Raw genomic sequence first — 12499 nt, forward strand, 5'->3', positions numbered from 1 at the left:
CATCCCATTCCCTTCTAGCCTTTAGGGTTTGTGTTGAGAAGTCTGTTGTTAACCTGATTGGAGCTCCCTTATAGGCGATTTGACGCTTCTCCCTTGCAGCTTTCAAGATTCTCTCTTTGTCCTTGAGTTTTGCCATTTTGACTATAATATGTCTTTGTGAATCCCTTTTTGGGTTGAATACGTTTGGGGATCATTGAGTTTCTTGGATCTGAAGATCTGTGGATTTTCCTATGTCTTGGAAGTTTTCTGCCACTTTTGTTGAATATGTTTTCAATACATTCACCTTTTTCTTCCCCTTCTGGAATACCCATGACNGTGCCCCGCATCGAGGTAAGCAAATGGCACGTCTCAGTGCGGAGCCGCGCCAAGCAGAGATTGCTGGCCTGCCTGCACTAAGCCGGCCTTCTCCGCCCCCACCCGATAAAATGGAGGCAGCTCTGTTGTGGGCGCCTAGCCTGGTGTGGTAGGCGGGAGCCAGGCGGGCGGGGAGCAGTCGGGCTTCGCCCCGCAAGTGGGGCTTGGCTGGTGGTGACTCACAGAGCTCGCAGAGTTGGGCCGGTCCAGCGCGTTCCACCTGGATGGGTCTTTTATACAGATACTGAAGCAACCATCAGTGGTGAAAGACTCAAGGGTGGAAGAATAGTGGCCTGAATGTAGCACTGATGAGAGAAGGTGCTGTCAAGCTAATCTCTTGACCTCAGGATCTTAGTTGCGTTTTCAAAAGATCTGTTGATTGTTATTTTTGGTTTTTAATTAAAAGAGATCTTTGGTCAAGTAAACACTTCCCATTCACCACAAACTTACTCTTGTTCTCAGGTCCTAAAGGTGATCCAGGTCAGACCATAACACAGCCAGGGAAGCCTGGCCTGCCTGGTAACCCAGGCAGAGATGGTGAAGTAGGTCTTCCAGGTATGTGATTAATTATTTCAAAATATCTTCAACACTTCTTGGCTTCTTTCTTTGAACAATTCTCTTTCAGAAAATTATGTTTTTTATAGGTGACCCTGGACTCCCAGGCCAACCAGGCTTGCCAGGAATACCTGGTAGTAAAGGAGAACCAGGAATCCCTGGAATTGGGCTTCCTGGACCACCTGGTCCCAAAGGTATTTTGGACTGAGTAGTGGGCAGGGTAGATTAGCTGGTTAGTATGATGTTATTTTTTGATATAATGCACTCAACAAATCAAATATATTAATTATACCTTTTTTCTGTGTGCTATAAAGAATGTAAATGAATAGTCACAGTGTGTATGCACTCTTAAGTTAATTATCTTTATCTAAAATAGACCAGATAAGAAAATATCTAAATCGTAGATATGCAGAAAAGATATACAAGCTAAAAAAAATTCATGGAAATTATTGTCTTTTATGTTTACCATTGTATTCTCAGGACTTATAACAGTTCCTGGCACATAGTAAGCACTCAATAGATATTTGTTGAATTAATGGCTTGTTTTAAACAGAAAACAGACTTACTGTACACATGTATCCAAGCAATATTTTATTCTAAATCATATTCTCTTGATTTATTGAAAACTTTTAGGGCTTTTGCTTCAGTTCTCCTTTATTCCTCACGGAATTTATTCTCATGAATGGCCAGAGTGCACATTGGTCTGAGGGCAGTTCTTAAACATGTCCTTACTCATTTATACCAAATGCTTTCAAAAGTGTCAGATTTGGTTTTATGTGTATATGCGTGTGTAATATCTGCAATTGTTTTTAGCTCATTTCCAGAATTACGTGGTGGGTTCTTTATTGTACTATATTTAGATGTAAGCAGAAGAAAAGTTCTGTGTTTTTGTGTGTGATTCATTCCTTATGTTTAGTTCTGTCTATTATAATAGCCCTTGTTTTTCTTCAGAAGAGCATATCTTCCACACACATTAGCTCTATGTGAAAACAATAGAGTCATAAGGTGATTGAGAGGGAATATCAGGTGTCTGTAAGGCTTGATATTATGCAGTCATATGGAATGTCACTGTCCTTTTAACATCTTACTGTAATCTTTAAGCATGATTGGATGAGAATGTGGGTTTGGGAATTTGGATATCTTTCTTAAAGCATCTTTTCTTTGGGGATTAAAAAATTACTTATCATTTTACAGGTTTTCCTGGAATTCCAGGACCTCCGGGAGCACCGGGGACACCTGGAAGAATTGGTCTTGAAGGCCCTCCTGGTCCACTAGGCTTTCCAGGATCGAAGGTCTGGGACATTTTAATTTATTTCTTCTCATTTCCTATCTCCTCTACCTTCCTTAGTCCTAGCTCTCTATTTTGACTTAGACATCATCCCGAGACTTCACTATATAGATAAAACTTAACTGATTATATTTTCATTTAAAAATATTTAACCCCAAACCATCTTTAATACTTGTAGTCCAAGAGATCATATTTGGAGCAAAAAAAAAAAAAAAAAAAAGAGAGAGAGAGAGAGAGAAAGAAAAGAATTTCTGAACCTATTTTAGAGTGGCCAGTTATTTGATTAGATGAGAAAATACGATGATCAGCTCCCCTGTTCTATATAGAATCACCATCCCATTTCATCTCTGTCCATGCCTGTGTGATGATTTGTTGAAATTTTGTTGAATGTCATGTCAAGACCTTCCCGTACTGTTGCCCTCTGCCCCAATTCCATCACAGATACATTATGTAAACCACTACTCTTGACTTAATAATAATAATAAATAATAATGTGTTTGAGTTACTCTCCATTACTTTTATTATGTCTTATCTAATTTCAAACTTTCCTCAGTCAGCTTTTAGCAAACTGCTGTGGTGTGTAATTATCTTGGCTGTTCTTGTATTTTCTGTGTGCTTAATGAATTTAAACTTCCTGTATTTGACTGAAGCCACAAGAGGTAGAAAAGGGGGAGGTGGAGAGAGGGTTAGGGAAAAATTGGTAAAGGATCACAGAAAATGTTTACATTGTGTAATGATAAAATATAAAAATATAAATAAAAAAATAGGAAAATGATTTTAAAATGTAAAAAAAAAATAAACTTTCTGTGTTCCATCATTATTAGTTGTTTTCCATGGGAAAAATTGTTGTCCAGGACACCAGCTCTCATGAGAAAACCACTTCTCTATTGGTTGATTGTTTTTATTTTATTATGAATGATTTCAAATGAACACAAAAGTAAAAAGAATAATACAATGACCTTCCATATATCCATCACCAGGATTCAAAATTAAGATTTTATCACATTTGCTTCATCTATTTCTTTTTTCTTTGCTTAAGGATGTTAACCCAACTCTCAAAATCATGTCATGCCACCTATAAATGCTTCAGCATTCATCTCTAAGTAAATGGACATTTTATACAAAAACCACAGTGCCACTATTAGTCAAATTAAAATAATTATTTGGTATTATCTAATACTCAGTTTATAATCACATTTCCTCACTTGGGTAGACTGTTCTTTCATCTCATGTTCTCTCAGTTTATTTTTATCCTAAACCAGTTCAACTCATTAAATTTGTTTTACGAAACCCTGTTTCCCATCCTTCCAGATGTTCTCTCCAACATAGCAATTATTTTTCATTTAATTATCCTCTCCTCTCACCCCGACAGGAAAAAAAAAATATTACCTTGTATTTTCTGCTTTAAATTCTCTATGGCAAACAGTAAGCACCAGCAAAGTCATGGAAGTTTTTCTTGTGTTTTGTCATGTTTGTGCTCAAGGGAGAACCAGGATATGCGTTACCTGGGCCACCTGGACCACCAGGACTCCCGGGTTTTAAAGGAGCACTTGGCCCAAAAGGTGATCGTGGCTTCCCAGGACCTCCAGGTCCTCCAGGACGCACTGGCTTGGATGGGCTACCTGGACCAAAAGGTACGGAGGATGTTGCTACTTCTCAGTTTGCTTTGAACTTTTGTAAAAATTGAAACCATTATGGAAGTTTATTGGTGATAAGCCCAATTAACTGGAAAGCTCATGCTGCTCCTCTGTCAACTGCTACACTTTTTTTTCCCATTCTCCATTGATTATTTTTGTTTTATTTCATTGAATAGATAATACAATCATATATGTATAAAAGTAACACTGAGAAGTCTTCCAGCCCATCTTCATCTATTCTGTTCCTCTCCATTCCCATATGTACCCACTTTTTATTTTCTTATTTGTCTTTCCAGTATTTCCTTATAAAAATACTAGCCAATAAAAATATGTATTTCTATTTTCTCCATTTCTTAAAGGACAGGGTATTACTGTTTGACTTTTTTGCACTTCACTTATTTCACTTATCTTTATATCCTGGAGTTCACTTCATATCAGTGCATAGAGATCTTGATTTTTAAAAAATAGCTGCCTGATATTGAATTACATGGGTGTAAAATAGTTTATTCCACTAGCTGCTAGTTAGATTTTTGTCAATCTTTTCTTACTACAAATAATGCGAATGTGAATAATTGTTCATACATATCATTTCAAATGTGTATAGGTATAATAGTAGAATAAAATAATGAAAATAGATTTTCTGAATTAAAGGGTAAATGCGTCTCTAGATATTTTGAGAGTCCTCTCCATTTGCACCATTTTACATTACCACCAGCAATGTGTGAATGTGTCATTTCCCCACAGCCTTGCTAAATGGGTATGCTGACAAACTCAGATTTTTGCTAACCCGATGGAAGTTCTCAGGATTCTCAGTATACTTTTTATAAGCATTTTATTGTGAAAATTTTCAAACATACAGAAAAATTAAAAGAATTATATAGCGAACAGCCATATATCCACTGTCTAGATTCTGCAATTAACATTTTATCTCCCTGCTAACATCATATTTTTAAAAATTTCAAATATACAGCAAGGTAGAAAGAACTTTACAGTGACTACTCTAAAGTATCATGTTACTTATATTCTACTGTCAACATTTTATTCTACATGCTTTTAACATCTATTCATCTATCCATCTCTCTCACCATTCGTTGGTCTCTTTTTCAGGCATTTAGAAATAAATTGCAACATCAATACACTTCTACTTAAATACTTCAGCATACATACCGTGACTAAAATTCCATAGCTGTTTATTTTTTTCTTTTGATATTAAATTCACTTTAAATTAGATGCACAAATCTTAAGGGTACATTTGCTGGATTTTGACAAATGCATACACCTGTATAACCTGACCACTATCAGGGTAACATCCCAGAAATTTTTCTTATGCCCATTTCTAGTCAGTCCCTATCTCAGTATCCACAGTGGCAACTATACTGTTATGATTTTTTCCTTAAAAATTTGTCTGCCTGTTCTACAACACATCTGTATTAGTCTGTTTCTGTTGCTTATAGCAGAATACCTGGAACTGGGTAATTTATAAGAAAATGAAATTTATTGCTTACAGTTTCAGAAGTTGGGAAGTCCAAAGTCCAGGGCACACATCTGGTGGTGGTTACAGTGACCCAGGAGTCATACATGGCAGAAAATGGTGGAGCAGAGATAGTGAACTTCTCATGTGCTCTTCTTTTAAATCCCTCAGAATCATGCCCCTGACCACCATTATTAATCATTTCACTACGTCATGGTCCTACAATCTAATCACCTCTTCAAGGCTCCACCTTTCAATGACCATAATAGGATTTCCCACCCTCTTAACACTGCCATGGTGGGGTAAAGTTTTGGGCAAACACTCAATCCAAGACAACGTCATAAATGAAATCATACAAAATGTACTTTTTTTGTAAGGCCCATGGTGGGGTAAAGTTTTGGGCAAACACTCAATCCAAGACAACGTCATAAATGAAATCATACAAAATGTACTTTTTTTGTAAGGCTTCTTTCACTCAGCATAATGTTTTTGAGATTCATCCATGTTGTTGTGTTTATAAGTAGTTCTCTTCTTTCTATGAAATTGTTGAGTATTTTCCTCTATGAATATACCATTGATGCCTGGGTTATGTCAGGTTTTTGGCTATTATGAGTGAAGCTGTTAAGAACATTTTTTACAAGTGCTTTTTTTTAGATATGTGCTTTCATTTTGCTTGGGTAAATAACTAAGAGTAGAATTGTTGGGTATTAAGATAGTCATATGGTTAGTTGTGTAAAAACTACTAGATCTTTTTACAAAATGGATGTACCATGTTAATTAAATCCACACCAATATGGTATGAAAGTTTCATTTGTTCCACATTCTCTCCAATTTTGGAGTTTTGGTAGGCATGTGTTGATATCATATTGTAGTTTTAGTTTACGTTTCTCTGATGACTAATTATGTTGAGCTTTTTTATGTACTTGGGGGCTATTTGTACATGCAAATATTTTGCCCATTTAAAAAAAATGAGCTATTTCTTTTTTTTTTTTTCTTTTTGTCTTTTTTTTTACTGACCGGTAACAGGATCGCAACCCTCGGTGTCGCGCCCGCACCGCGCTCAGCCAGTGAGCGGGAACCGGTCTCCACATGGGATCCGAACCCTCGGCGGGAGCGCCGCCGCACTCCCAAGCGGTGCACTCTCCAGTGCGCCACCGGGCCGGCCCAAAAAAATGGGCTATTTCTCATTTTATTGTTAGGTTGGAAGTGATCTTTATATATCCTGCATACTGGTTCTTTTTCAGTATGATTGTGAATATTTTATCCCTATCCAGCTTGCATATTCTTAGTGTATTTTGATGAACTAAAGTTTTAATTTTATTGAAGTTTCATTTATTTTTTTTTTCTTTTATGATTATAATTTTCTGGATCTTGTCTAAGAAACATTTTCCAAGATATTCTGTATTTTATTTTATAAGCTTTATAGTTTTATTTAGTCTCTGTTTAAAACTATCATCCATCTTAATAACTTTTGTTCAGTATTATTTGTTTAAAATAGCTTCCTCCCCATTGGATTACTTGGGGATCTGTGTCAAATCTAATGATTGTATATGTGAAGGCCTATTTCTGTGCTGTCGATTCTGTTTTATTTATCTATTTTACTATCCTTAAGCCAGTACCACACTGTTTATGTTACCATAACTTTGCAATAAGATTTAAAGTCAGGTAATGTGAGTCCTCCAACTTTGTTTTTTTTTTAAAAAAAAACTTTTTTTCTTCTTTGGCTAAACTAGGTCCTCTCTGGGTGGCTTAAATTTGTATGTCCCTGCTTAGAGAAAAGACTAAAAGGAAATAAACATAGTAATTAAGGTTTTCTTTCACATTAACAATGCTGATATTACAGATGAATTTTCTCTTCTTTCCATTTTTTCTGTTTCCTATAGCAAATGTGTATTATTTTGTCATATTAAAAACAATAAAGATTATTTAAATACACTTCCCTGAAATTTTCATTTCAGAAATAGAATTTTTCCCTTCTTAAGACATACTTAGATAACAGAGGTCTGGGCTTCACAGACATACCTTGCTGCATGGAGCAAGTCAGTAAATGAGAGCCAGGAAGGGAAGTCAAAAAAAAATTGTATGTCCCTTACTGTGAGTGAGATGGACCATCTTTTCATATATTTTAAGGATCATATATTTTTGTCTTGTAAACTGCTGGTGCCCTTTGTTCATTTCTTTATTGTTTTTCACTACTCTCTTGATTTGGGGCTCCCTAATTATATACGGGATAGAATTAGCATAGCTGGTTGGCATTTTTTTTTTTTTTTTTTTTTTTTTTTTGCTTTTCAGTTTGCAAGGAATCAGATCCTCCTTATCAATGTTTTGGCCTCTAGAGAATAATCTGAACAGGTCCCTGCTCCTGAAACATGTTGGATTTATTCCGGTTAAAGGAATACAACAGCCTAGCCCAATTTTAACCAGGCTAGATTCTGTTATCAAAAGTCCCAAACTAGTCCAATACAAACTCTTCTTAGATAAGCTCTTATTCTAGTCAGCTATAAACTGTGACACTCAAAGTTACAGTTAGTGTTTCCCACTTATTTTGCCCAGTTATAGACCTGCAACCACCAAAATTGCAGATAGAGATGTTCCAAATGATAAGCTATGTGGCAGTCTTATAGAAATTACCCACTCAGTATGTTTTGTGTATATATGTCCTTGAGACAGGGGTTGCAAAGAAATGGGTTGAAGCCTGTTTTAAACATGAACTTCTTAACAGGCATTTTTCTAATCTTTGGAAGGAAATTCGGAATCTTCATATTCTAAAAGGAATGTGGGAGTCATTCTCAATTACTGAAACTCCAGTACATTTTTAAGGTGCTAGAAAAATAAGTGTTTGAGGTATTCTGACATGTAATTCCTTCATTCCTCAGACATTTATTATGTTCCTCTTCTGTGCCAGGTAATACTTGATTCACTGGAAACACAAAGGGATAGACTACTTTTCAAGATCTCAGAGATTGCTGTCTACTCTAATAAAATCTAGGTGGCATCATTATGGTAGTGGTTATCTCAATGGGTATTTTTATGAATATGTATCACTAATGTCTTAGATCAATAGACCATAGTCAAAACTCAGCAATCAGATCACAATAAAAGTTCACCTTCCAGACATACTTACACCAGTGACTGGATATTAGAACTCAATACCTAAACTGTAGGAGGGGTTGATGCAGCACTTTTAAAACAACATAGTGACTAATAATAAATTAATAAGGCTACTATCCATCAGGAAATATCTATATGAGGAAGAAAAGGTACTGAACATTACAATCAGATTATACAAAAAAGAAAATGACTTTAGAAGCATTTGGTTCATCTCATATATTTCTTTTGTTTGGTGCCTCATCTAAGTGCCTGAGGAGGTGTAGTATAGGAGGTGACACTTGAACTGAGTCTTTAGGGAAGGGTGTTCCAGGCAGCAGAAATAACATGCAAAAGTATCATTGTGACGAGTAGAATGGTGTGCTTGAAAATATTGAAAAAGTTTTAAAAATATATAATTCATGAAAGCAACACATCTATATTGTATCTAGAAATTAACAAAACACAATACGCCTAATGTATTTGTAGGAACAATTTAAACTCTTATTATTAACAACTCGAATATGGGTAGAATTAATAGGGTGATAAATCATATGTGTTGATGGGAAGACTTAATGATGACAACTGTCTTCAAATTAATCTATAAATAAAATGCATTTTTGATGAAAATTTAAGCAGAATTTTTGGAAGCTCTTGACATAATTAATTCTGAAACTTAATATTTACCAAACATATTAAAATATATTACAATACCATTGTAATTACAACAATGTGAACAGTGGAGGAATAGCCAAGTAGACCAATGGAATAGAAAGAGTTCAGAAATGTGTATAAAGAAACTTGATATTTCACAGAAGTGTAATCATTAGTCAGCAGGGAAAGAATGGATTCTTTAAAAATTGATGTTTAGTAAATGATTACACTAAATGAATTCTTAATGCACAAAATATTAAAAAAGAGCAAATTATAAATATAAGACATAAAATTAAGAAAATATTATGATTAATATCCAGAATATACAAGGAAATCAAACAACTTTACAAGAAAAAAGCAAGCAACCCAATTAAAAAATGGGCAAAGGAGCTAAATAGGCATTTCTCAAAGGAAGATATACGAATGGCCAAAAGACATATGAAAAAATGCTCAACATCACTCAGCATTCAGGAAATGCAAAACAAAACCACACTAAGATACTATCTCACCCCAGTTAGGATGGCTAATATCCAAAAGACTGTGAACAATAAATGCTGGCGAGGTTGCAGAGAAAAAGGAACCCTCCTACACTGTTGGTGGGACTGCACAATGGTGCAGCCCCTATGGAAAATGGTATGGAGGTTCCTCAAACAATTGCAGATAGATCTACCATATGACCCAGCTATCCCACTGCTGGGAATATACCCAGAGGAATGGAAATCATCAAGTCGAAGGTATACCTGTTCAGTTGAAGGTATACCTGTTCCCCAATGTTCATCCAGCACTCTTTTCAATAGCTAAGAGTTGGAATCAGCCCAAATGTCCATCATCAGATGAGTGGATATGGAAAATGTGGTATATCTACACAATGGAATTCTACTCTGGTATGAACAAGAATGAAATACTGCCATTTGCAACAACATGGATTGACCTAGAGAGAATTATATTAAATGAAACAAGTCAGGCACAGAAAGAGAAATATCACATGTTCTCATTTATTTGTGGGAGCTAAAAATAAATAAATAAATATACAAAAAAATGGGGGAGGGGAGGGAAGAAGACACAATAATTACAATTCCTTGGAGTTGATACAACAAGCAAACAGAAAGGAGGTTGTTGGGAGTGAGGGCAGAGACGGAGGAGGGAGGGAGGTTTCGGTAATTAGCCACAATAATCAACCACATTGTATATTGACAAAATAAAAGAAAATAATAATAAGCTTTCATATGTATAAAAATATTATGAGAAAATGTGGAAGACGGGGAAAGATAGATTTTTGTGTCATTTTAAGATTTTAGCAGCTCCCTTAAATAAAGATAATACAAAATGGAAGTACTGTAATGCCCACCATAAGGTGGTCTAGACTTTTCATGCTCATTCAACTGCCATGGACTATATATGGCATTGGCTTCCTATAAAGGACACAAGGATGAGATGTACAGTATTCTATCAGAATAGTGTCAGGAGTTTCTCTTCAGCCTAACTCCTCAACATTGACATTTATAGAACATTTCACCTAACAAGAGCAGAAAACACATTCTTTTCAGATTCACATGTAACATTCACCAAAATAGGTCATAAACTGGCCATAAAACAAACTTTGGAAAGTTAAAAATATTGACATGATACAGTAAGCCCTCTAACTGTAAATTATTTAACAAAAAATTGATACCAGAAAGATATCTGGGAAAATATTTAGAAAATAGCCAAAACACTTCTAAAGCCACAGATCAAAGGGGAAATCACTAGAGAATTAGCAAATATTTTGAGTTGAACAAAAATGAAGGTAAAACATATGGAAAGTTGTGTGATGCAGATAAAGAAGTGATTAAAAGGAGATTGATGTATTAAAAGCTTATATTAGGAAAAAAAAGATTTCAAATAAATTACCTAGCTTTTCACTTTAAGAAACAAGAAAAGGAGGCACAAAACAATGGAAAGATATTCCATACTCTTGGATTGGAAGAATTAACATTGTGAAGATGTCTGTACTATCCAAAGCAATCTACAGATTCAATGCAAAATACCCCATCAAAATACCAATGACATTCTTCACAGAAATGGAAAAAACAATCTTACATTTCATATGAAACAACAAAAGACCCCAAAGAGCCAAAGCAATCCTTAGCAAAAAGAAAAAATAAAGCCAGAGGCAGAACACTACTAGACTTCAAATTATACTACAAAGCTGTTGTAACCAAAACAACATGGTACTGGTATAAAAATCTACATTCAGACCAGCGGAGTAGAATAGAGAACCCAGAAATCATCCATCAGTCTTATAGCCATCTGATATTGGACAAAGGCAACAAAAATCTACATTGGAGAAAAGACTGTCTCTTCAACAAGTGGTGCTGGGAAAACTGGATATCCATATGCAGAAGAATGAAACTAGATATGCATCCCTCACCATACACTAAAATCAACTCCAAATGGATTAAAGACCTAGGTATAAGACCCAAAACTGTAAAATTACTAAGGGAAAATATAGGTGAAACACTTTAGCAGTTAGGTGAGGGCAGAGGCTTTATGAACATGAGCCTTAAAGCACAAGCAGCAAAAGACAAAATAAACAAATGGGACTATATCAAACTAAAAAGTTTCTGCACAGCAAAAGAAACAATCAACAGAGTGAAAAGAAAACCTACAGAGTGGGAGAAAATTTTTGCTAACTATGCATCCAATAAGGGACTAATATCCAGAATATACATATAACTCAAGCAATTATACAGTAAAAAAGTAAATGACCCAATTAAAACATGGGCAAAGGAGCTGAATAGACATTTTTCAAAGGAAGACATACAAATGGCCAACAAGTATATAAGAAAATGCTCAACATTACTAATCATCAAGGAAATGCGAATTAAAACTACATTGAGGTACCACTTCACCCCAGTTATTTTGGCTATAATCAAAAAGACGGTGAATAACAAATGTTGGTGAGGGTGTGGAGACAAGGTAACACTCCTACATTCTTGGTGGAACTGTTAATTAGTACAAACACTATGTAAACAGTATGGAGGTTTCTCAAACAACTACAAATAGATCTTCTATACAATCCAGCAATCCCACTTCTGGGTATATACCCAGAGGAATGGAAATCATCATGTCGAAGGGATACCTGCACTCCCAGGTTCATCACAGCTCTGTTTACGATAGCCAAGACATGGAACCAACCTAAATGTCCGTCAATGGATGATTGGATAAGGAAACTGTGGTATATATACACCATCTCTGCCATAAAAAAGAATGAAATACTCCCATTTGCAATAACATGGATGAACCCAGAGAAAGTTATTTTGAGTGAAATAAGCAAAGCACAGAGAGACAAATACCACATGTGCTCACTCATATGTGAGAGCTAAGAGAGGAAGAAGGAAAGAAAGACCACAGTAGTGTGTTGGTCTTGCAGAGGGAGAGAACATACCTATGGATACAAAGTGGAGTGGGGGG

The 12499-nt window shown here is 35.6% G+C and overlaps 1 protein-coding gene across 1 annotated transcript in view; it reads left to right on the plus strand.

The window, feature by feature from the left end:
• Window positions 1-816: 816 nt before the first annotated feature.
• Window positions 817-12499, plus strand: part of LOC103607716 (collagen alpha-5(IV) chain) — a gene marked incomplete at its 5' end in the record, with an annotated part of 86500 nt that continues 74817 nt past the window's right edge. Inside the window, 4 exons of the mRNA XM_008592188.1 lie at window positions 817-909; window positions 999-1103; window positions 2104-2201; window positions 3681-3831. Coding sequence (XP_008590410.1) covers window positions 817-909; window positions 999-1103; window positions 2104-2201; window positions 3681-3831 — 447 coding nt within the window. The remainder of the gene's footprint in view (window positions 910-998; window positions 1104-2103; window positions 2202-3680; window positions 3832-12499) is intronic.

Source organism: Galeopterus variegatus, unplaced genomic scaffold (genome assembly GCF_000696425.1).
Source record: "Galeopterus variegatus unplaced genomic scaffold, G_variegatus-3.0.2 Scaffold7647, whole genome shotgun sequence".
Taxonomy (NCBI): Eukaryota; Metazoa; Chordata; class Mammalia; order Dermoptera; family Cynocephalidae; genus Galeopterus; species Galeopterus variegatus.